This window comes from Netta rufina, assembly GCF_964035555.1.
Source record: "Netta rufina genome assembly, chromosome: 3".
NCBI lineage: Eukaryota > Metazoa > Chordata > Aves > Anseriformes > Anatidae > Netta > Netta rufina.
Genome location: NC_140125.1, coordinates 47,376,862 through 47,400,966, shown reverse-complemented (window position 1 = coordinate 47,400,966; position 24,105 = coordinate 47,376,862). Strand labels below are relative to the sequence as shown.

At 39.1% G+C, this 24,105-nt stretch overlaps 1 protein-coding gene across 1 annotated transcript in view; it reads right to left on the bottom strand.

Annotated features, from left to right (window-relative positions):
• RPS6KA2 (ribosomal protein S6 kinase A2) overlaps window positions 1–24,105 on the bottom strand; it is a gene marked incomplete at both ends in the record, with an annotated part of 165,693 nt that overhangs the window by 72,081 nt on the left and 69,507 nt on the right. The window contains one exon of the mRNA XM_084284263.1: window positions 21,361–21,442. Coding sequence (XP_084140389.1) covers window positions 21,361–21,442 — 82 coding nt within the window. The remainder of the gene's footprint in view (window positions 1–21,360; window positions 21,443–24,105) is intronic.

Here is a 24,105-nt window from a genome sequence, read left to right as displayed (position 1 = left end):
TAGGCCAAATTGCTCATATATGATCTGAATTAGTTCTGACTGCTTATTCAACCTTCTTGATCCTGGGTAGGCAGGGACTCCAGCTGTATATATAAAGAGGGACAGGGTCTGAATAGCTGCTCTAGTGCAAGGCGTGAACATTAGCGGTATGTATTTCTACAGAGGTGATCAAGTAAATATATCTATTTTGCCTAGTCTCATTGGGGGACCAGCAAACTCACCATGAATTTCTGATTCCCATTTCCAAAATGACTGAATCTCTGGAAGGGACATATTTGTATGGATTCCTTTCCAGGTGAGCCTGTTTTCTCTGACAGTCATATCACAGACCTGTAAAGGCAGCAATGGAGCTCAACAGCCTCAGAAAAGTCTGAGGCTCAGGTCCCTCTTCCTCCTTTCAGCCACTTGCAGGGGCTCAGAGCAACACACAGTGTGGGGAGTGCAGGTGTTTAAGGCAGATCCTGCCTATGCCACTTAGTTAACTAAACTATATGAGTAAAATGCCATTGGAAATGGTACAAAACTGCTAAACTCTTGCCCTTTCTAGCCAGTATTCAATTTGATTTGAAAGGTGGGTTTTGCAGTTTATCCTTAAATCATACATCAGACAGAAGCAGAGCATATAACCTGAAGCAATGAGCACAAAGCCATGTTGATCATTTGCATAATCTTGGGCAAAGTAGCTGTTCCTGAAATAATCCCTGGTGTTTCAGAAGAGACAAAACTGGCAGAACCTGTAACAGAGGAGGAAGCACCTACTACCCTGAAATAAAAGCAATTCCTATTTCTAGGTATTAATGTGCTATGAAAGAGAAATGGAGACAGATGAAGATGTATGCAGATAAACACAGCTTATTCGCTTCTATCTACCTAGCTCTGAAAATCAAAGAGGATGTTACCACTTATTTTATTTAACACCAAATGCTTAAGGAGAGGGTTTCATTTAAAGTATGAATTATATTTCTTGGGCTGTTTTAGTTTCAATAACCATGGGAAAGGAAAGGGAAAAAGGGAAAAATATATTCAGAGCATCTTCCAAGGAGAAAGATAATATTTCTTCTCAATACTGGACTAGCAGTCTAGTTTCTGAAAAAGAAAATAAAACCATAATCCTGCTTCCTTCTCTGAAGCTCTCATGATAGTAACTTGGGTTGAGTTTAAATATGAAAAGATAAATTTTCAGCCAATGAACTTCTCAAAATTTCTCACTTTAAGAGTTAGTGTCTCTCTAGCTATGTACACTTTCAAGCCGTGATAATCTAGGGACCTCCCTTGATGCACACACAATGACATTTGAAGCAGTTCAGTAGGATGTCAAGCCAACCCTATGAGAGTTTGTAATTAGAGAAACTGTGGCCTACAGGAGCTGTAAAAGGGGAGCTTATAAAAGAGACACTAATTTATTCACTGTAATACTGATTAAAATTTATAGCTAATTCACCATAATGGGAAAGTAACGTTATATTTCTAGTGACTGGGTAGCTGCACTGAAGTCAGAGCTCCATGAAGTTAAACACCATTTAGCCGCCAATTTCAGTGGAGACAGAACATTGCTTCTGGGAGCTCTTTGGCTAAAGAATAACCTCCAAACATTTTAATTCAATATTAACCTTCTCACTACTGCCCAGAATAATTCTTAGTTCCATCAAAAGAATTTGTTCCTGAAGCTATCACCTAAATTTGTTTTCTCTGTCTTCAGTCTAACCTATTTCTATTTCAAGAGAAATAATTTTCAGTTTATCTTCCAGTAAGTTTCTGTTTTCTCTGCATATAAATGCAGTCTTACAAGGTATGAGGGTTTTACTTACAGCCTTGTTTAAGTCAAGAAGTGCTGAATTTAAGTCAGTATTAATTTATGAAGATTACACTTCAGCTTTAATTTTCAAGTGGAAAAAAAAAAATAAAAAGGAAAAGCTTTTGTTTATGATCTATAAGTTAGTTGTACTGTTGTTTCTTTGACAAACACTTGTTCTAGAGGGTGTTTGTGTAGGTATGCAAGTGCATACATACACCAGTATGTAAAATATGCTTCCTGCTCATAACAACCAATGCAAACAATGCTAAACTCCAAACAAGGAAGATGCTTGCTTCCAGAGTGCCTCTTCTCAACCCTGCTCCACTTGTGGCCACAGTCTTTCATGTACTCAAACTCTGTGAGCATCTCTGACTTACTAACACAGACCAGCAAAATGCATGCAGAGAGCTAGGATGCTCCAGTAAATTCCCAGGGCAAGTTTCACAAAACTGAGGCCACTGCAAAATTCAAAACTTGAACTGAGGAACACTTCTACAAATAATTAATAGCTTCTCGCTTAAATCACATTTTAAAAAGAGGATTCAGACCACAGAATCATTTAGGTTGGGAAAGACCTTCAAGATCATCAAGTTCCAACCATCAGTCTGACCTACCAAGTCTCATCACTAAACCACGTCCCTTACTGCCATAGATTTTATGAACTCTAAAGCTTTTTGTATCTAAAGCTGAAGTTGGTTCTATCGTGCTATAACAGCACTAGAGTGGTAAATCTTTAGTTATTTTTTATTTTTGTTTTTATTTTTAAGTGGGTGGTTAGTGCACAGTTCCCATGATAACTCTCATCCCTGTGTGAATACCTGCTGGTTGCCTTGAGGGGCAGGAGCTAGGTCCCTCCCTTCTCTCTTTTACAACCAGGAATGGGTTGTAAAATGATGGGTTAGATGCCTCGGTGGCTCATCCACATGGCCTGTTGTCCTTTCTGACAATTTCAGCCCAAGCGCTGCTTAATCCCCTGAGAAGTCCCCCTCTGTGTGCAGCACCAGCAAATGCCACTTAGAGAAACACACTTACACAGAAAATGCCTGAATAATGTGAAAGATTTCATAATCTGTTCAGATGTTTGTAAAAAAAAAAAAAAAAAAAAAAAAACATAATTTATCATAAATGACTTGCCCATCCCCGACTTTTAAAATGACCTTTTGATAAGAAAAATCCCTGCTTAGGTGGGAATAAAGCCCTAATTAATTAACAAAGCAAGAACGGGGGCAGTTAGAAACTATGTTAATCATATCAGCATTTAAAAATATCAGTAGCAGGAGAAATCAGTGAATAAAAAAATGGATCTAAATTTCATCCATTACCTTTTTACTTCCCTAAAACTCATCAACATGTCTCAGGAGGAAAAAAGGCAAAATATAACTCAGACTTGGGGACACACAACTCCATTTCAAATTCTTTACACAGCACTGGAATGCACCAATGACATAGAAAATCAAATATGTATGTAAAACTATGTGGTACGTCCTTTACATCCTTTTCAATCCTTCAGTCCTCCCCCCCTGGCTCACCCATGTAGGCAAAAGCAGAGAGCTAGATTCTAATTTCAGATCCACACTGCATACGTCTGGAAGACAAAGTACTTGTCTGGTGACTAATTACACAAGATATGGAGAAATGCAGGCTTTCCAAAAGAAATCATAATCTGGCTTCAGTGGTTCTACTTGGAAATACTATTTACTTTACCGCACTTATATTCCACACAGCATTATACTAGAGTCTTCTAAACAGCAGCCTTTCATGTTTTATATTATCAGCAGAGCATTATTATAACACAAAATAAAAAAGTGTTCTGTTGCCACCTGAATGCAGAAGTACACCAGTAGGGACATGTAGAGATTTTACATGAATTTCTTCTGAAACGTGTATAATGTTATTAAAGCTACCCTACTGCAAGAAAGATCCCCTGTTCTCCCCCAGATTGAACCTTTTAGAGATGGGGGAAGAGCCATTGCAACCAGAGCTTTACTACTCAGTCCTACAGCTGCTGTGGCAATGGAATAAAGCAGAATTACAGGGCAAAAAATGCACCTCTGTATAAGGGCAGTCTGAAAAGTCAACAGGGACACAGACTGTTTTTAGGAGACCAGGATCTGGAGGAGATAATTTTATTCTCCCCATTTTTTTTACTTTTTTTTTTTTTTTTTGTATATATATGTAAAACAACACATTTAGCTTTAAAACAAACAAACAAACAAAAACAGTTTTTTTTTTTTTTTTAATTAGAGTAGCTTGAATTCTTTAGTGTTGATTTAGAATGACAGATGTATCTAAATTAACCCAAATCTTCAAATATTCAGCTTCAAAATATATTATTTATCACCTGTTCATGATATCACCTCTCAAAATATTTGGAAAAGTTGTCTAAATGTCACACTACCCCACTGCTCAATCTTCCAAAAAGAATTAAAAGACAAATTGAAGAAGTCCATCCTTCAAAACAGATCAAATGGGAAGTGTCAAGAGCAAACATAGGTTTCTAGGACATACTGACTTACTGAAACACAAGTCAATAAATGGTAAATCCCTAACTATCCCTGAAAGCCCAAAACAACAAGCCCTAACGTGCATCCTTGAAAAAGCCGTACAAAATATTTTAGTGACAGTGAAAAGGAAAAACAAGTTGTGTGAGCAGGAGACCCAAGGAAGCCTCACTCCCAAGAGTTTCCTGACTTACACAGACACAGTGCTTCCCTCCCTGCAGTTACCTGAGCTCTCTCCTGCATCCTCCCAAGCCCCGGATCTTGCATGGGCTGCATCTGGCATGAGTGCTGCTTGGAGGCTCGCTCCTGCCAGGGGGACCTCTGGTACCTCCCACCTCCTCTCTGTTGGGACACAAACTGGGGTCTGGCTCCTTGACCAAAACTTCCCACAGACATTGCAGGAGCTTAAGTGTGTCTTTGGGTTTTGGTTGAAATTAGCCAGTGGACTCAACCCTGTCATTAGTAAAGTACTGACAGACAGACCAACAGAATGATCGTATAAACCTCGTGTCCTTACACAGAGGTGAAATTTGAATTTTCATGCATTTTGAAATAGAGCTGGACTGACTAGATACACACAGATGTGAACCCCTTCCTTCCTCAGCCAAGGTCTCTTAACAGCAGATGTGCAGCAATATCCAATAAGCCAAATCCTACGGTGATGTACAACACCCATGAAGTTACACCCCTCGCAATCACACAAATCAGATCTAACTGACATTGTGAAAAAAACACTGAATAAAAGGCTTGATGAAGAGCAGAGAAAGCTGCCAGCTGCCAGCATGAAACATCCTCTAAAAAAAAAAAGCCAAAATCCACAGCTGGAAATACATCTGTCTGTGACTTGTGTGAAACTGAAAGTTTTCAACCCCTCTACATAGCAACACCTTGGTTATCTTTTTCTGATATAAGGCAAATGTTTTATTTAAACTTATTTACCATAGTGGACATGTTATTGTGTCAAGTGAACCATGAGATATTTCTGTTTCTTGGATTCTGCTGTGGCCTATCCCTATTTTGCATTATATTTGCTTTAGTTGAATAGGTATATAATTATTATTATTATTATTGCAAGCAATAACAACTATTTCACTGACAGGCAATAATTACCTATGTTCTAGGACAAGGTATAATTTCCAAATGAGAAACCAATAAAAGGGCTGGCCTTAAAGTTCATAAATGCCCGTAAATGCCATTCATTTGTAGCTCTGGAAATGTTGTTGTCCTGAAGGGAGAAATTGGTGGCTATTTCTTAATGTTTTGCAATAAAGAAAAGTTGATTCAAACTGTTAGGAGAGAGTTGCCCTTTTTTCCCCCCCCTCACACAAATTTAAGACTCGGTACCAACTTACAAGAATCCAACTGAGAAAAGACACACTACAAGTGCATATAGCCCTCAACCCTCCTCTTAAATGGAGTCCAAGGAGGGATAAGTGCTCTCCATGACACTTCCCTGGCATCACTGTTTCTCCCACCAGGCTCTAGCTCCCTCTCAGCTGCTGCCACTCTGCAGTGCTGGTGCTGGCCAACTAGCACACAGCTGCAAAGGAGAGGCAGCACCAAGCTTCATGTTTCCTATCCTTGGACATTCCAGTATTAAATGAGTGTTCGCCTTGTTTTTGCTATTGCGATGTTGCTAAGTCAACAGGAGCAACAAAGAATGGTTTTTCTCTTGTCCTGCTTGAGACAGAGATGATTCAGGCATCCAGGAGCTGCTGGCTCTCTCTGGATAACCAGTTTCACTACTTCCCTTTTAAGTTTCAAGTCCAGCATGGTTTAATCAATTATTGGTGTTCTTTGCTCTTAAAACACACCTGTTTTGTGGGTTTTACAGGCAGGGCTGAATAAACTGTGCAGGTTACTTTACTCTGGAAGTGTGAAACTGTCTGTGTTTTGCCATTCACCACAAATATTTTCTGCAGAGTATCTTCAAAGGCAAAAATACAGCTTTTCTGGTTGAAAACTACTGGGAGCAACCACTGACTCAGAGGTAAAAATGCAGAGGCATTCCCTCTTGTGCCAGCCCTTACAAGGGGAAAAAAATAAAATAAAAAAAATCCCTTTATTTAGACTCTCTGCACCTAAAAAGCTAGTAGTATTGGAAGGGAAGATCATTCTCCTTCAAGACCTTTGGGCAACCACTAATTCACTTGCAAGGCCTGGCAGAGCTGGAAACTGTGATTTAAAGCCCACTCAAATCCATTCTATTTTGTTAGAGGAGACCCTAATATTTCCTCAATGACTCAGCATGGAATCTTCTGCTTGGTCCAGTTGGGATTTTTATGGAAAAGACCAACAATCTTTTATACAATATTAAGTGAGAATTCCTGGAAGGAGAAGAAATGTAGTATTATCCCTCTGTGGAGAATGCATGTACTGGGATGCTGTAATTTGCCACCAGGGCGGTTTTGCTCATAGGCTGAACTAATCCTAGTAAATGTCTGCTATAGAGCTGCTTAAAACTTGTAATTTCGGACATTTTCAAAGATGTTTTTGCTGTGGCTTTTCTTCTGAATGGAAACAAAAAGCCTAAATTCAGCAAATTTTGCCAAAATTAAGTTACAAAAAACTGTTTTTGGTGCACCAAAGTAATGTTTTTTTAAAGGGTTTTAATTTCAAATTGGATCTATTATTTCTTAAATACTGGTTACAACATACAAGTATAAAATCATTTAAAAAAATAAATACAACTAAACCAGAGCATTCTGCCTGTACTGAAATGCTCACTGTCAATGATAGCTCAAATGCAATTTCCCCTAACAGTTCTGCTCTCCCTGTGAATAGACACTCTACTAGAAAAGGTATGCTGAACCTTTTATCTGTCGATTGTAATGCAAATTTGGAAGAGCTATAGGAGTTATAGAAGAGTTCAGAAGAGTCAGAGAAGTTATAAGTGCTAGTGGGAAAATAAGTTCACCAAACCCACAAGGCATTTTAAAGCAAAACCATCCATTCCTGTGTCTTCCAAGTGTAGTGTAGTGACACAAAAAATAACTAATATTTTTGCGACTACCTTAATTTGAGAGCTGTGTGCTAGCTTAGTTGTGCTAGGGCTAAGGAAAGGCTGTGTCTAGCTGATGACACACATTTCTTTGGGAGGGGTGGTTGCATGGATTTGTCATGGAGCACGAGGCAATGTTAATGTTCACCCCAGCTAAGCAGCAGCCCTGCTCACAGTCACACCAAGCTGCTTTTTCACTCCAAACACTTGCTCCAGTAAGCTGTTTGGACTCAGTAAACACAGAGGCAATATTACTTGCTCTAAGGAAATATTGTGGATGAACATTTTAGTTTCTAAATTCTGAATGTTTTGATTTGTGAAATGAGCAACTAGTATGTTTAAGACGTCACTGAAGAAGCTGGGATAGCGGCTAATCATCTAAACACAAGGAGCCTCACTTTATTTAAGAGATCTGACGCCCTGACACAGCTTCCGTTTGCAAACCCCACAGGACAAGGCCCACCACAGTCCATCCCACTGAGTTACCTGCACATGGTGGAAACGGGAATTTAGGACACAGACTTTTCAGGAAAATTGCCGTGTTTAATGTCAACATTCAGGCAAACTGAACCTTCACTTTGCCCAGGCCTCAATGTGCTACGCAGACATGCTTTATATAGCTCAGTTGATATGTTTGCCTTGCAGAAGGAAATGAGCATCTGTGAGACGGCTGTCTGTCACTGAAGAAGCCCTGAATAAACCTCCAGCCCAAGCAGCAAGTAGGGTGTGAAGTCAAGGCGAGGTCATGTCCTAAATTAGAGCATAAGGAAAAGCATGGTCTCAAGTCGTTAACGAGTCACCAACTGAAGCATCGCAACCAGCAAGACTTGGCCCTACAAATACTAAGGAAAGGAAAAAAAAAAAAAAAAAAAAAAAAGGCTGGTCTAGTTTTTTTCTCCTGCAGGGAGAGAAACACAGTGCTCAAACAACTGCAAATGATTTTGCAGCCCAGACTCTACTCCCGTATAGGGAGCCCAGTGGAAGATGTGACTAAGTTCAGAGAGTCTGTGGGTGAAATCATGGCCCTAAAACAGTCAGTAGTAAAACTGCCGTTGACATTAATAGGATCTCACCATCTGCATCTCTGTCCCTGTAGTTCTGAAAATATCTGTGGCTGCTTGAACTCTAAAAGAATACCCAGCAGAAGAGGAAATCTTTCTTTTTCCTATGTCACTGGGTAACTGCCAAGAACTAAACATAAACCTTAATAAGCAATGACTAAAGGGAGACAGGAGGAGAGCAGATAAATATTTAAAGGACATAAACATGATGGAGAGAGAAGAATTATTTATCAAAATAAAAGGGAAGAAAGGAATATAAACAGGAGGAGCCTATAAACGTAGACTTTGTCAGGCAAACCCTAACAGGACAAACCCCTAGGAGCAGAAAAAAGAGCTGTGATTGCAGCCTTAACTCTTCACCCATTTTTAAAAACAGAACCAGGCACACACAAAAAAAATAAATAATGATTTAGTAAGAAGCTGGCCTGCCCTGGCAGCAGCAGAAAGAGACTGAATCTTTCACTTTGTGCTACTTCACTGACTCCAACTGAATAAAGGTCCATTTCAGAAAAACATTCTAGACCTAACTAACATACACAAGTGTTTGGGTGACTGACTTAAACAGAGCAGTCATTTGCACCAGGATTAATGCCTGTAAGGTTTGTTAGAATATTCCAGCAAAGTAAAAGAAAAATCAGGAATCAACTTGAAAACCCCATGCAGAATTGCAGTGAGCAGGTGAGCTTTCAGCTGAGCTTTAATTCCTAGATCAAAAATAGCCTTACCAAGATCCATGCATCACTATTGCTGTTACCCTACTACAAGGAGCAGCTGCAAGGCAGAGCCTCCTTCAAGCCTTTTCCATTCCCCACAGCAATAGGGCTGAATTTTGCTCCCTTTTCTCCAAGTGAAACCCCTGACCACCTGCTCTGCCAGCACTTGAGCCGAGCTGCCCTCTTCCTTTGCAGCCCCCTCTTGGGATCCCAAGCAGAAAGCAGCTGGAGGAGGGTGATGCTCTGGAGAAGCTGGCAGCCAGCTACTGCCTGCTTCCTGACATTGTAGAGGAGGCTAGACCCTGTCTTGTTCCTATCACAAACCTCAGTCTTCTCCTTGTAATGACATCTGGAAAGATTCCTATGTAGGACCAAGACAATGATGAAGGGTCTGGAGCATCCCTCCTATGAGGAGAGGTTGAGCAAGCTGTGACTGTTCAGCCCAGGGAAGAGGAGCATCAGGTGTAATCTCAACAGTATGTATAAAGAACCAATATGGCAAACACCATGTAAAAACGAAAATATAAAATAGTCTTTTTAAACTTCCACTTGACAATATTTCTTTCTTTTGATAAGATGCAAGAGCCAAATTATTACCATTTATTTACATCCTCCCTAATTATATTAATATTTTACATTGTATAGGCTTCTTGTTTTGTTTGTTTGCTTTTATTCCACAATGAGACCAAAGTAGAATTGACAAAAACTATGCAGCAGTACAATCCCATAAACCTAAAACTCCCTATGAGCATGAAGGCAGCTCTGAATTAACAGTGTTGATGCTGACAATTGCCCGCTAATTGGGAATTATGTCACAGCACAAACGAAGTCTGAAAGATGACCAGGACACAGTGTAATTATCTGAGCAATTCAGACATTGCCTAAATTTACAAAAATAATCTACCACTGCTGAGAAAATGTCTGTTAAATTACTGTGCCATGGAAACCTTTTGAGTATGTCAATTACTGTTGCATGCAGATAGAAAATGCTGTAGACAAAATAGAGAGGAGAGGCTGTCGTTGACACTCAGTGATTGCTGATCTCTCTTTGAACATCACCAAAACCTCCAACTTAGAGCAAACGCCACAGCCATGAGGAAACCATAACTGACATGTGTAGCCCACATGAAAAGTATAAAGCCACAAACAATAATTTTGCTTCCGTTGAAACGAAACCCAGATGGAAGTTTCCTGCATGGTGCCATCTCACTTTTATAGGGAATCAGCTGAGTGCTAGCACACCTCCAGCAGTAGGTGCGAACAGCACGCCTGGCCAGCTGCTGGTGAAGATTTACAAGCAGTCAAACTGCAATGCTGTGGGGTGAACTCTCACCAGTACAACCTATGTCCCACCTCCTGGGGTCATTCTGATTTGAAATGCCTTCAAAGGGTAGTGCTGACCTCTCTGTTAATTTGTCGTCGTGCTTGAATGGAAGCAACATTTTCTGTTGTATTATGGGAGCCAGTAAAAGCAGTGGGATGCAGCTCCCAGAGGATGGTTATGAATTTGGTTTCCAACCAGCTATAAATGTACTGCAGTTGCAGGCAGCTGAAATTGGTTAAATGGCAATTATGTTGGATGCTCCAACTGGTACGACTTATTCAGTGAACAGAGCAAACAACAAATGCTTTTCATATAGATAATGGATTTGTACCTCAGACAAAGATTTTCAGAGTCCATCAGTGATGTTAAAAATCCCAGGGATATGTAGCTATTGTATTTCCAATTCAGCTTTCCTCTACAGCTACAATTTAATGTAGAAGTACAGGTGGTTCATAGCCCTAATTATTTCAAATAGTCAATGCATTATACAGGAGACATAGCCTAACAATTTCTTGTTTTGGGTTCTTTAGCCATTAACTTCCATAATGCAGTAGATTGCATTTAAGTGAGGAGAAGTGTTAATAACATCATCACTAGTATCTGATTATTGCTTTTCATAAAGACTTTGAGCACTGTGAAGAGGAGGCTGGCACAACTAGGTTAACGTTACAGATACGGAGATTGAGAAGAGGAGCAGCAGTAACAGTAGCTGGTTGATGTTCATGTAGCAGGCTGGTGACAGAGACCTGGGCAAAAGAGAGTCTTGAAACTCCTGAACTGAGGTACCAGCTCCTATGCTAAAAATGGCCTGCCATGACAAAACAGACTACATGACTCAAATTCAAAGGAAATGAAGACTGAAAGCATCTGAGCCTGTACGTGCCAAAAGAGCAAATTCTCTACAGCTTCCCCTAACTCATACAGCGTAGAGGTACCAACAGCAAGCTCTTGGAGATAGAACAGCATTAAAAGTGGTTCCCAGTGGTTTCTTCATGTGCTGCTCAGATGACTTGATGGCTCACAAACAGTGCCTTCTGTTTTTCAGCACTGGGTTTCTTAACAGTAAAAGAATTATAAACAGAAAGCCTAGAAGCCTCCTTAAAGGCAGTTCAAGATAAACAAGGAAAAAAAAAGTCCCAAGACCAAGACAAAAAAACATTCGATAAAGCAGACTTGAAGATTCCTGTCTGGCCAGCCAGAAAGGCAAAAGGAAAAGGGCAGCAGGCAGGAGAAAACAGTGACCAGTGTTATGTTAATACTGCTAAACCCAGACCAGCCTGGGTATGTCCTGCTCAATGACGCTATGCCTATTTCTGAAACTAAACATATAAGAGAAGGAGAATGGAGGTTGACAGCTGTCGACAACCATACAAAACTGAAAACTGTCCAGAAATGCTATTGTCTCAAACAGCAATGCAAAGAGCAGCCATGCTACAAATCCTTCTGTTCAAGGTCTGGCTTTTCCTGAGAACTTGCTCTGAATGGGACTCCCCAAATGAGCAAATATTCAACAACTAAACAATACAACCACTCGGCTGTCATTGCTGCAGGACATTTTTATCCGTTTCATTTAATAAATAAATAAATAAATATTTTTGGACAATATCTGTTGGGAGGGGCTGCTACTTCTTCTGTGCTAGCACAGATCCACAGAGGATCTGAGACCTGAACCAGCCAGGCAGAACAGATCACATTTTGTTTAACAGTCACTGCTGACTTACCTGCTGCTAGCAAGGGTAAGTCAGGGTTTAACTAAATCTTCTAACCCAGGCATCTAGAAAAAAATGAACCCTGAGGAAGGAAAGGAAGGCAAAAGAGTATTAGTCTACAGGAGATGAAGGCTGAACACATAACAGCCTTTGAGATCTGAAAGAAAACTACGGAGAGGAAACTTCTCAGCACCGAGGATGTGAACTAATGGCTTCAGTTATGGCAAGGCAGATATGGGACAGATACTGGGAAGCTTTTTATAGTAGTAGGGATAGAGACAGTCTAAGAAGTTAGGTAAACATCTGTCAGGAATGACAAAAGCATAGCTATAGAATCATAAATCACAGAATGTTATAAGTTGGAAGGGACCCAGAAGAATCACTGAGCCCAACTCCTGGCTCCACACAGGACCAGTCAAAAATCAGACCCTCTCAGCTGAGCCAGCCTAGGTCAGAAAGATGGCCTAATGACTTCTTGAGGTGCCTGCCAGCCTATGCTTCAGAAGCTTGGAAAGCAGAGGATACTCCCAAAGAGTCCCACAGCATACCATGCCTTTACCTGGCATAGACCAGGGCAGGGACAGGAGCTAGAGTCTCACTGCAAAGCCACTGAGGTCCTGCAGCTGTGCTGGGTATCAGCCAGGGATTGCTCTCAGGTATGTAGCCAGAGCAGAACCTGAGAGGGGTGAGGCTGAGAAAGTCCCCTGCACCACTCAGTACTTTCCTACTAGAAGCATGTTTTCTGCAGATGAAGTGGAATTACATCACATTTGTCACACAGGATAAACACTTCACTCATGGCTTCAGGACAACTGTCCGTGCAGTCTCCCAGCTCCTGAAACCACAATAAAAGCAACTAACAGCAATCTGCTACTTGATAATAGAAAATATCAAATGTGGTCTTTTCTGTACTGTGACAACTGATTTGGGATTAACTGCAACTGCAAATAACTGCCATTAGATATACACTGCAACAGATATGACAAAAAGAATGATCCAAGGGAAAGCAAGTAGTAATGAAATCCCTGTGATCAAGTGTACTGTGGGGACTTGGATGAATGAGTTTGGGTTTGAAAGCTATTTAGTGATGACACCTATGGGAGCTGAAGTTTGAAGTGTCTTCAATGCTACTCATTCACTGTGTCAAGCACAGCAGGACCAATTGAAACTTTAAAGAGTTACATGGCAAACTGACTGAAAATTACAAGGCTATTTTGAAAACTGCTTTTTACTATCAAAAGTGAAATAAGTATGATGGACTACTCATTCCTGAGAAAAGGGCCACCGTTACTTTCCTGGCTGGAGTAGACAGGGGATACATTCAATGTAACCTGTTGCTTTTTTGGAAACTTTGAAAAAGCAATTTTTTCTGTATTTCATTGACAAGAGAGTGTGACTTAACAAATGTTTAAAACAAACTTGTATAATTTGATCACAAGCGAAGAATATATCCTTTCTGCCGAAGTAGTAAGTGGACTTTTCTGTGCTCTCTCTTTCTGACTTCAGATTTGAATCTTCTTTGTGCACTCCAGGGAATCATCATATCAATATCTGCATATGCAACACTTAGAATAATTTAAGACAGGTCTGTGCTACACCTAGTGAAAAGCACAAACACAGCTGCACTCAATGTCTTCTTAGCATATTTTGAAACTGGTTTAAACCTATGTCTACATTACTATGCAGTGTGGTATAGCTGCAGAAATCTACTGAAAGTAACTGTGGGTATTTGGACCTAAGGTCCTCTGCACTACACATCTTTTTGGGGTTGACATCACACCTTGGTCCCATGGCCAGAATGCCCACAAGAGCCTGGTGGGTACTGGGTGTGCTCCTGGTTTAATTTCATTAGGTGGGAATCCAGCTTGTGGCAAACCAAGGCACAGCAGATGGGGATGACTGGGAGAATTGCTTCAAAAGTGTGGTATGAGCAACAGCACCAATGCTGCCAGATGCTAGGGCTCTCATCACTGTTTCTGCTCTACCACTGAGCTTCTCATGGAGAAAGATGGGGCTTTCTTGTGAGTCCTGTGTTGCTGTCAGAACTTAACTGGGCTATTTTGGGCAGCAAGATATTAGGCTGCTGAAGCTGCATTCCAAACGAGCATACGAATATACAGTGAACTATATTTTCATGTTATTGTATTAGCACAGTTGTACTGGAACAAATCTGGGGACAGGAGAGGAATGGGCAGTATTGCTGCATTTACCTATACTGTGTATGACAAGTGCAGAAGTGTGTGCTCCCATGTGAATGCCAGGAGAAAACACAGGGAGAATGATTATAATTTTTACCAGTATTTAGGCAAAAACTTACTAATTCTGTCCTCCTTAGGACAATGGGAAGAACTTTCTATCTAGAAATCTGAGCAGCACTTTTAACATGGAAACTGTTACAGAACTCAACAGTCAAATTTTTCATGAACAAAACCTTGAATTTCCTTTGGCACTTAAAAAACAGCTCTATAAGTAACAGTGTGTTTCCATTAAAAACAAACAAACAAACAAACAAACAGAAACCAACCAAACAAACAAACAAAAAGCCCAAATGCTCTCTTGCTGGACAGCAGAAAACATTTTAAACATCCAGAGTTAATTTTCTGAACATCTAAATGGTGGTAATTTTTGCCTGATAACAGGATCTGCATCATGCACTTAGCACTGTGAAGAGGCTATAATTTAATCAGGACTTTATACAATGAGAAATCCCACATGGCTTGTATAGAAACAGACAATAAAATCTTTAAGTGATGCATGCTCGGTTTATTTTTATAGGAGAAAAGTATTCCTTTCTCATCAAAACACTGTACAGAATCACGAGAGAATATTGAGTATTTAATGGAGAAGCTACTAATTCAACGAATGCATATCATTGCTTTTTAGCAAACCCAAGGAAAATAAACTTCCAGCAATGTCTGATATATTCAGACCGGGATGCTCTATAATAGATGCTGACACAGTAAGCCAGGTTCCTGGCCACAGTTCTTTTTCCTTATAATGTATGAACACAGCCTATATAAGTGTGCTCTCTCAAACGTACTGTATCCTTCCCTTCTCATAAATGCAAGACCTAGATAAGGTGAATCCTTAGAGGAAGAAGAAATTAGATGCAAAAAGACTTGAAAACGCACAGTAAAATCAAAACCTGATTGTGACCTCTCATCACTGAAGGTTGAAGACCCTTCAGGTTTCGTTTTCAAAATTCCCATGGAAGGAAGGAAAGCTCAGCTTCCCTGGATGACAGTTAATAACTCCAGCTTGCTCCTAAATTGTGGGGGGCACAAACTTGGAGATCTCATTGACTCTTGGCCCACAGTGCTTGCATGCAAATAGGTGAGGTCCAGATGGTGACCCAAGAGTGTTGCTGTGTGGCTGAGCACGTCAGCTAGACTGATCCTTACATTTTAGAGCCACTTGTGAAATATACAGAAAGATCAACTCTTACTGTGTTTGTGCACAGACAAGCTGTTATTTCCTCCCCCAGTTTTCCCCTCCCAACTAGAAAATTTACTGTATTCCTAAACTTCATCCTTATACAGAAGCCAGAATGCTTCCTAATTATCCACACAGGCTTGTGTATTCCTTGTCACTGCTCAAGTTCAATGATAGCCAAAGCAGTTCTGTTCTGGAAGTGGGGTGCTCAAGGACTTTCTTCACTAACTCAGCACAGCACCCCCAGGTGAGAGATTGAATTGACTGAAGTAGGCTTGGGGTGCAGTGGGCTGCAAGCCCAGGTCTGTGCAGGAAACCATGCAAATAGGCATTAGACTGCAAATAGATTTATTTTAAAAAGCAGAAAATCCAGATCCGAAGGCCCCAAATCAGAAAATGTTTTGTTGTTTCCTAATTGGTAATTGGTGACAGTGTAGTGACAAGGACAATTAAGGCAGAAGCTTCCTTGTGGGGAAACATTCAAAATGCAGAATATTTTGACAAGTCTCAGCTGGATCTTTAAGTGCACTTCCAGGCCCAGAAATGTTTTTTTTTTTGTTGTTGTTTTGTTTTGAGTGTGGAGTCCTGACATTTGACAAGTTACACTTTTCAGAGTAAAGAAGCAGCACACTGTGGCGGTTTCTGAGGGTACCAAGCACTTAACCTCACCTCAGATGGCAGGGCAAGGGGACTTTGCTGTGGGATCTGGATTTGAAGGAAATTGGATATGTGGTCAGAACTTCCCCAGTGAAATATTTAGAAGAGTCTAATAAGAGGTCAAGGAAGATATTAAAAAGATTGAAGAACACTTTAGAATAATAAACCAAAATTTAAAAGTTGGAACAGGGCAAATAACAGGGCCTCTCACCAAACACAGGGGACAAATAGAATAGGATGACACCTTGAGAGCCTGAGCACTGTAGATCTATGCCTATCTGAGATGAAGGCTCTTTGTAAGTCCTGCCTCATGAAGTTAACTTGTCCTTAGATTTTTATTCTGTTGCATTTTTGTTCCTTTCAAACCAGAGGGAAACCACTAGTGTTCAATGGCTTAGATCTAAACACAACAAGCAGTAGCATGAAGGGGAAAAGTGAAGAAGCCTCTTCAGCTGATGCCCAAGCAGGAAAACCACTATTACAGTTTTATCAATGGTTTGGATGGAAATCACAGTCCAGCTGGTGACATCTCAGTTAGTTGTTAAATTTAGTATATAATTATTATCAATGACCTAATGTCCCCTGAAAACACAGGGAAAGCTCTCTGTGAGTCAGCAGAACTGCTCGCAGAGCTTACTGCATCTATAAACATCATACACAGTCAGCACAACTATAAACCCATAAGCCTATTGGTTTAGTCTGAGGGGGATCATAAACTGCAAAGCACTCCAGAGCTTTTGACAAAACAGATTATCATTTCTAAACCCCATAAGCAGAAACAGGTAGAATCTCTCAGTTCTCATTGTCAAACAGTTCTGAGATTTACACAGCTCATTACTAACAAGATGGGCAGATGCAGACTACTTCCTTGTGACCCACCACGTAACTTCTGCTAGATCGTACCTCCTCACTGTAATATTTACAAAGTTCAGAAGCATTATATCAGTGAATTATGGTTTCATGCCACTTTCTGTAAGATTACATATCTCCTGGAGGGATAGGTCTTAAATTTTCAAGCTCCAGAGGTAACACTTCTATTGCAGCCCAGCATCTGTGGGGGATTTACGAACATTTCTCGTGTGCTTAATGAGGCTTACATTGTAAGCAATGTAAACAGCTCTTGTTTATGGAATCCTGAAGCACTTCCAGTAAAGTTGATGGAGCCTGAGACACCTTGAGAGAAATACTGAGTTAATCAAAATAATAAGCCTGCCCTTTCCCTCTGTCTCAGTTTTGCTGGAGAATACAAGGCACATATATATGGACAGTCCCTGTTTTCTTCCCATTTCCTCAATTTCCCAGTACATTCAGGGCAGGCAGTCAACACTCACTTGACTCAAGTTCCATTTAATTAACTTTCTTTTTTTAATCTAAAAACTCATTTTCAAGAAAAAAAAAAAAAAAAAGAGTGCAATGAAGACATGAAAACAACATTTTAAGATAACATTTAACAGTATAATCTGATGATGTTCTACCAGACAACAGTCTCACCTTGAAAGGTATCTAAGTGCTTAAATATTTTTCAGCATCTGGACTCCCCAGTAAAGGTTTATATTTGCAAATGATGGTATTAGGATATTGCATTTTAATGAAAACCATTTCAAACTGAGAAACGTTAGACTTAAACACATACATTCAGCATTTTAATACAAGTTATTCCCCATCTGCTATCTAACAGACATAATATTCTCAAAATTTTTTGACAAGGTTTTCCTAAAATCAATATTTAGAAAGAAACTCTTATCTAGTTTCTCCAGGGAGTTCTCTTCAAAAACAAACAAACAAACAAAAAAAAACCCAACCTCTTGCAAAAGGAAATGAAGTGTGAAGGAGAGAAACTTGTGTTGGTGTTTTCATTTATAACCAACAGGAGCAATAGCTTTCTCATTTTCAAGCACCCAATGCTCCTATCGGTGTTTATTCAAATATAGTTTACATTTAATATAAACTTTCATAAGGTAAAGATTAATTTTATTTTCACAAATGTTTATGACTACAGCATGTGCCTGAGCAAACTTAAACTGGAATACTTTGGATTTTAATTCTGCTTTCACAGCTGGAGTTGCTCTGCTGTTTGGCAGATCTTCTTCAAGCTTGAATCTACAAATGCCTTTTTTGTATCAAACGGCTTATTTGGGCTGCAAATGTTTGGAGAATGTTACTACAGATTGCTGTAACCTTTTTAAACTAGCCTTTTCTGTTGGTGAATTTTCATTGGTCATACTAATTAGAAAAGGACAAGTACTTTGGGGAGAGGCAGGAGGCAGCAGACCCACTGGAGGAAGCACTATTTTGTACTTCTTACACATTCTCAGCTGGTCAATGCCAGTCAGGCTACTGGGCTGGGAGACACTTTTACAAGACCCATCATGGTTGTTCTTCAGAGCAAGTACGAAGCTAATTTTAACCCTTCATTCCTGAGGGCATTTAACTTCTTCAGATTCATATTTATCTGTATTTTGGTTCTTCAGACTACTCCAGAAAAGAAAAAGCAGTTTTGTTCCCTCATCTTTTTTTCCCCCTTCCTTTCTTCTCATTTCTCCATTTTATGTTTCACAGATTTGCTTTGCTAAAGAAAAGAACAGAAATATTTGAGGCTGTTTCAGTGGCACTGGCTCCCGGAGCTTTGGCTTTCTTGCTCCATACTGTACTGTGCAGTACAGATTAGGAAGTAAAATTATTCAGAAATTTGTCTTGTAGCATGTCTTTTGTCAGTAAATAGTGAACACAACGCTAACAAGTACTTGTGGCTTTGCTCCCATTACTTGACATGGTAATAAACAGTTCACATTGGAGTGACTTCCAGACTTTTTGAGTGTAGGTAGGCAGCAACGATTCAGCACTCTCATTTAAAAGATGAAATTAAGCTGTCAGAAATATTATCTCTGTGCCAGAAGTTACAAGGAAGTTCACTGACAGCAGTTCTCATTTTTGCTCTTCTCACTTGCCCTATGCCAATGGGATTTTGCATTAATTTTTCTAGTTCAAGTTAAATAGCTGTTAAATTTAACTTATCTGTGGAAACTAGTGCGGACAAACTAGTTCCTACCAACGTGTTAGTTATTGTCAGATTATTGAGAAACTCTCAGTTATTAGTCAGAGGGGTAAGGAGTTTGAATGGGAGAGAAATGCGATCCAGAAAAGATCACAAAGCAGCCTCAGTTTTTTGATCTTGTCACTCATGTTTGAGGAAATAATTTATATATATATTTATATATATATATATATATACACATTATGCTGTAAAAGGCCAAAGGAGGAGAGAGGCACCAGCTCCATGCTATAATGAACTAAGGAACTGTAAACACAGAAGGCGTCTGGAGGTATTTATTATTCTTGATGTAACAGAGCTGAAACCACTTTGAGTGGTTTAAGATCACCATTTAAGTTTTGAAATTTCCTAAAAAACTCCCATAATACAGGCTATTTTTTCCAGTGGAATCTAACATTACAGATATAGCCATTATACATTAAGATACAATAAAGTGTTTGACAATCTATAAGAAATCCTCTCCATATCCAAAACTGGTTTTGCTCAACACACCTCAGTTATAGAAAAGAAAAAAAATAAAAAAAAAAAAAAAAAAAAAAAAAAAAACTAAAAGAGAGAGACACTACCCAATTTTCACCTTAGATGAAAAGTTGTGGGTTCTCAAGAGAAATAGAAACAAGTCTCTGATATGAGTTCACATCAGAGGGGTCACACAGTCCTTCTTCCTCAGATGCTGTGCTCTGCAGGAGACAGCTTTCGCTGGTGGCGAAAGCTCTGAGAGTTAAGTTCAGTGCAGTTAAAGCACTTTGTGCTTCTGCTATTGGGTGAGACATCAGAGGTTCACTCTATTACACATACTGTATACACAATCTTAACCTTTTACTTTCTACATATTAAGTCCAGAACTATTTAAGTGGCTATTTACACTCCTCTCTTCTGCCAGAGCAAACTTTCCCATCTACTTTCTAAACAAAAAGATCAGCACAACAGCATCACCTCAAGTTACTATTTCTTTGAAAAAGCTTTGCTAGTGTAAACGACCTTGTAAATTCCCGGTTTTCCACTTCCCTATCTTAACTAGTGCTCAGAAGAGATGCTGTATCTGCCTGTCACCACCTTCTGAAACTCTACCTTGCAATTACTGGTAACTTCACTGTTTTACTTCCTCAAACTGAGGCATGCTAAAGTAAGTTGGATTTATAAGTCATCAGAACTATCTCAAAATTCGCTCTCTTCACATTAGAATAGACACTTAGGCACGATTCTGCATTGTGCAAACCCTCATGGTCTCAGAGTAAGTGGAAAAGTTGCTTTGGGCAAAATGAACCCTGTCATCTTCATCTGTAAAACATGTCAGACATTTGAGGGTTAAAAACAGTACAGCGCTAGGTCAGGAAAACAGGAAGAAGAGTGGATCTTATTAACTCTCTGGAGGAACAAACAACAGGGACTTCAGCTGAGATCAAATTTTCCATGTTTGCTATTCAGTCCTCTCCCTTTACTAGACACTTCCTTTTGGTCTGAGTGAGGTGGTAGCAGCCAATGATCCCAGAAGAAGATGATCAGATTAAACTGTCAGTCATTAGGCCTCAGCCTACTGGAGGCCATACACTCATGAGTTAGGAAAACAAGATGTCAAAACAGAATCAGAACAGCTCATCACACTTGAAAATATGTTCCCATGAATTTTCAAGCATGTAGAGAAACACCAGCAGGAGGGCCTTCCTGCCCAATAGGAGTCACGTTTTACTTCAGCAACACCCTTATTTGAAAAAAAAAAAAATATATATATATATATATATATAATTGTTTCAGTTTGCTTCAGAAACAGAGAGATACTGCCATTCTAACACAACTTAATATATGCACCATAGAAGTCCTATAAGTAATGCTAAGAAAGTAAAGAATGCAAGCAGCTAGAAAACACCAAAGCTCTGTTTTCATGCTCTCAAACTGTATAGGTAATGTTTTCTGTGTACCTTTCTCTAGAATATTCACTACAGTGAGGCAGAATTTTCAAGGATGACAGAAACATATTTTTGCACTGATATATACCATACAACAACAGCAATGTTAAAAAAAAAAAAAAAAAAAAAAAAAAAAAAGACGAGAAAAGAAAAGCAGATGATAAATTATCACAGAAATGGGTACTGCAGCTACTGTCCCAATCCTTACCTTTCAGAGTTGCTTTCTTAAGTACCTTCATGGCATAAAGCTGACCTGCATCAGATCCTTTAATCTTCCTCACTAGAAATACCTGTAAAAAAAACAGACATCTTGTGTAAAAGGGGAACGAGCTTTTAGTTACAAGGCTTGCTGTATTTGATGGAGGAACAAATACTAAGATTCAGGAACTCCAATGAAAATTCTTAGCTAAAAGTACCTCATATTTCACTTGCAATTTGCTGAGCTAGCTCTAGAAAGCTTCAGTTTTAAGCCTTTACTCCCTCACAAAGAAAATATGTTTGACGTTATTAATAGCTCTTTCACATTCAGTTCAAGATGAGTGAATAGTTGTAAACAATGTGTGCACACTTCTTCATATTCTGAACAGCTTTACATGAAAAAAAAGCAATGGATCATTGTGCTTAGGAATGTGTAGTTAAAATTATTTTTATCAATTAAATTAAGAAGAAAAAACAAATTGGTATAATTTATGTCATAAGTCAGGAGTGATGACTAACCAAGGATGTCACTGAAGCAAAAACTTGATACAGCTGGAAGTCTGTTCAAGCATACTTAACAAAACGTAGAACCATTTTCATTGACAAACACACTATTATAATAAAGGCAGCTTTCCTTGCTAGAGTCTCCCATGTTACATCTTTTGGTGTAAAATTTTTTAATTGGAATAAAATATTGTTGTAGCTAAAATTCTGATTTATTGCTGTTGTTGTTCTTGTTTTACTCCATACATCTACTACTTCTTGTCTGACTGGAGCATATTTTTGTTCTTGTTTTTTATTACTATGTATTTTAAAGGGTGTTCCAGTATTAATATTTGAAAATAAAAGAAAGAAATAATTTAGTTGACTCCTAGGGCTCACTCTGCTAAAATCAGAACCACCAAATGACAGTGGCTCAGTTGTTATTTCAGCACCTTTGCTACTGGACAGAAGCCATAAGTAAAGCCAAACGCAAAAGAACTACAAGTCTACGTACATAGCACATACTTATAAATACATGAATCAACAAAGGCTAGCTGAAATAATTTTACTGAAGAATGTCTACTTAGATTACAAAAATCTGTGGAAATTGTTTTAATTCATCACTTGTTCAGGAGTTATGCAGCATTGTCACCACCTAAAACATAAAAGGCCCCTCCCCCTCCCCCCCCCAGAAAAAATAAGAAAGGAGGAAATCTGTTCTTGGCACATTATTTGCAAGTTGAAAGACACTTCCTCCTGAAAAAAAAAATAATAAGTAAATCTGTAAACAGATTACAATTTTCTCAAACACCCTTTGAGAAAAGGGTCATGGGGAGAGATAATGACTTTTAACAGCCATCTAGAGCAACTGGGGAAAAAAAAAAAAAAAAAGTAAATTCTTTCCAAACACCTTGAGCAGGGCTCTTACATCTGTACAGCATCACAGCTACAACACCTCTATGATACGATCTGATACATTTTTGGTGAGTCTTTTATTCTCAAGATATTTCCTGTGCATGTGAGATATGCACAGTTCTTCAGTTGAGCTGCCCTGACTGGCTGAGATCAGGCACATGTTGCTTTTTCCCATCTCCTTTTTCCTAGTCTGATGAACATACAAGAACCTCCGGTACTCAAAACTGCAGAAACAAATTATGAAATCTGTATGCAACAGGAACACATAAGACTTTCTGAAGTGTTTTTCATTAACATTCATGATAAATTAAGCTCAGCTGCTCCAGTATTAACAGGAAGTCAACTAATTTAGAAGTTCAGCTACAGCTAGAGAGAGAAATGTTGGGACAGTCATAAAGCAAGTTTGCCCAAACACCAGATTTTAATCTTTAATAATATTGTGTAAAAATTATAATGGAACCCAACCTTCCCCCTCACCCCCAAGCAAATATTAAACTAAAACAAATCCCAAACCCTTAAGATAATGATTTTAAAATGTACAGCACATACAACAGCACAGCATGCTGCATCTGCAGAAACATTAGGCTGCAGTTCAAGAAATACATTACCTGCCATGTAAAGCTAGTTATACCCCTATTGCTGTAAAAAGCAAAATTATCAATTTATGTTACTAGTCACTAGTCAGTTGTTCTCTGCTGCATGGGATAGGGCACTTGGTCTGCATTCCCTCCGAAACAGATGAGTCAAAAACAGTACGTGCTGTTTCAGAGAACATTAAAATAATTATCAAACCAAAAAGGAAGCAGAACAAATTAAAATGCATTGTATTGCAAAATGAAGTTTGCCTCCCAATTATTCTTAAAGGTATAGTCTTGATAGTAATTGAAACTATTGAGTGGTCCTAGAGTACTTACCAGGCTGTTTATGTAAGCTTTGTAATACTGGTTTGCCAGAATAGCACAGGTATGTGTCTGAAAATGACTTTCAATTGTCTAGTTTTATATGCATGTAAACACCTCTGGTTATGCATAACTGAATGGACTGATAGAACTGCTAAAAGTTCCTTAGCTGGAGTAATAGGTATATCACCAAATCCCAACCCAGAAACCTAAGCAAGTGCTGTGACTTTCAACAGAGTTGGGCATACTCCCTCTGAAACCAAAGGCATGTTCTTTAATCCTGCAGGAAATGATTTAGGTGATTTTTGCTCCCTAGGTAAACAACTTGAAAAACAGCAGATCTGCATCCCCAAATAACTACAGATTTGATCAGCTGAAATACTGAAGTGATGAAAATTTAGGTGACTAAATTAGAATAAGCATAAGAAATAGCATAAGAAACACTGACCAGACTTCCT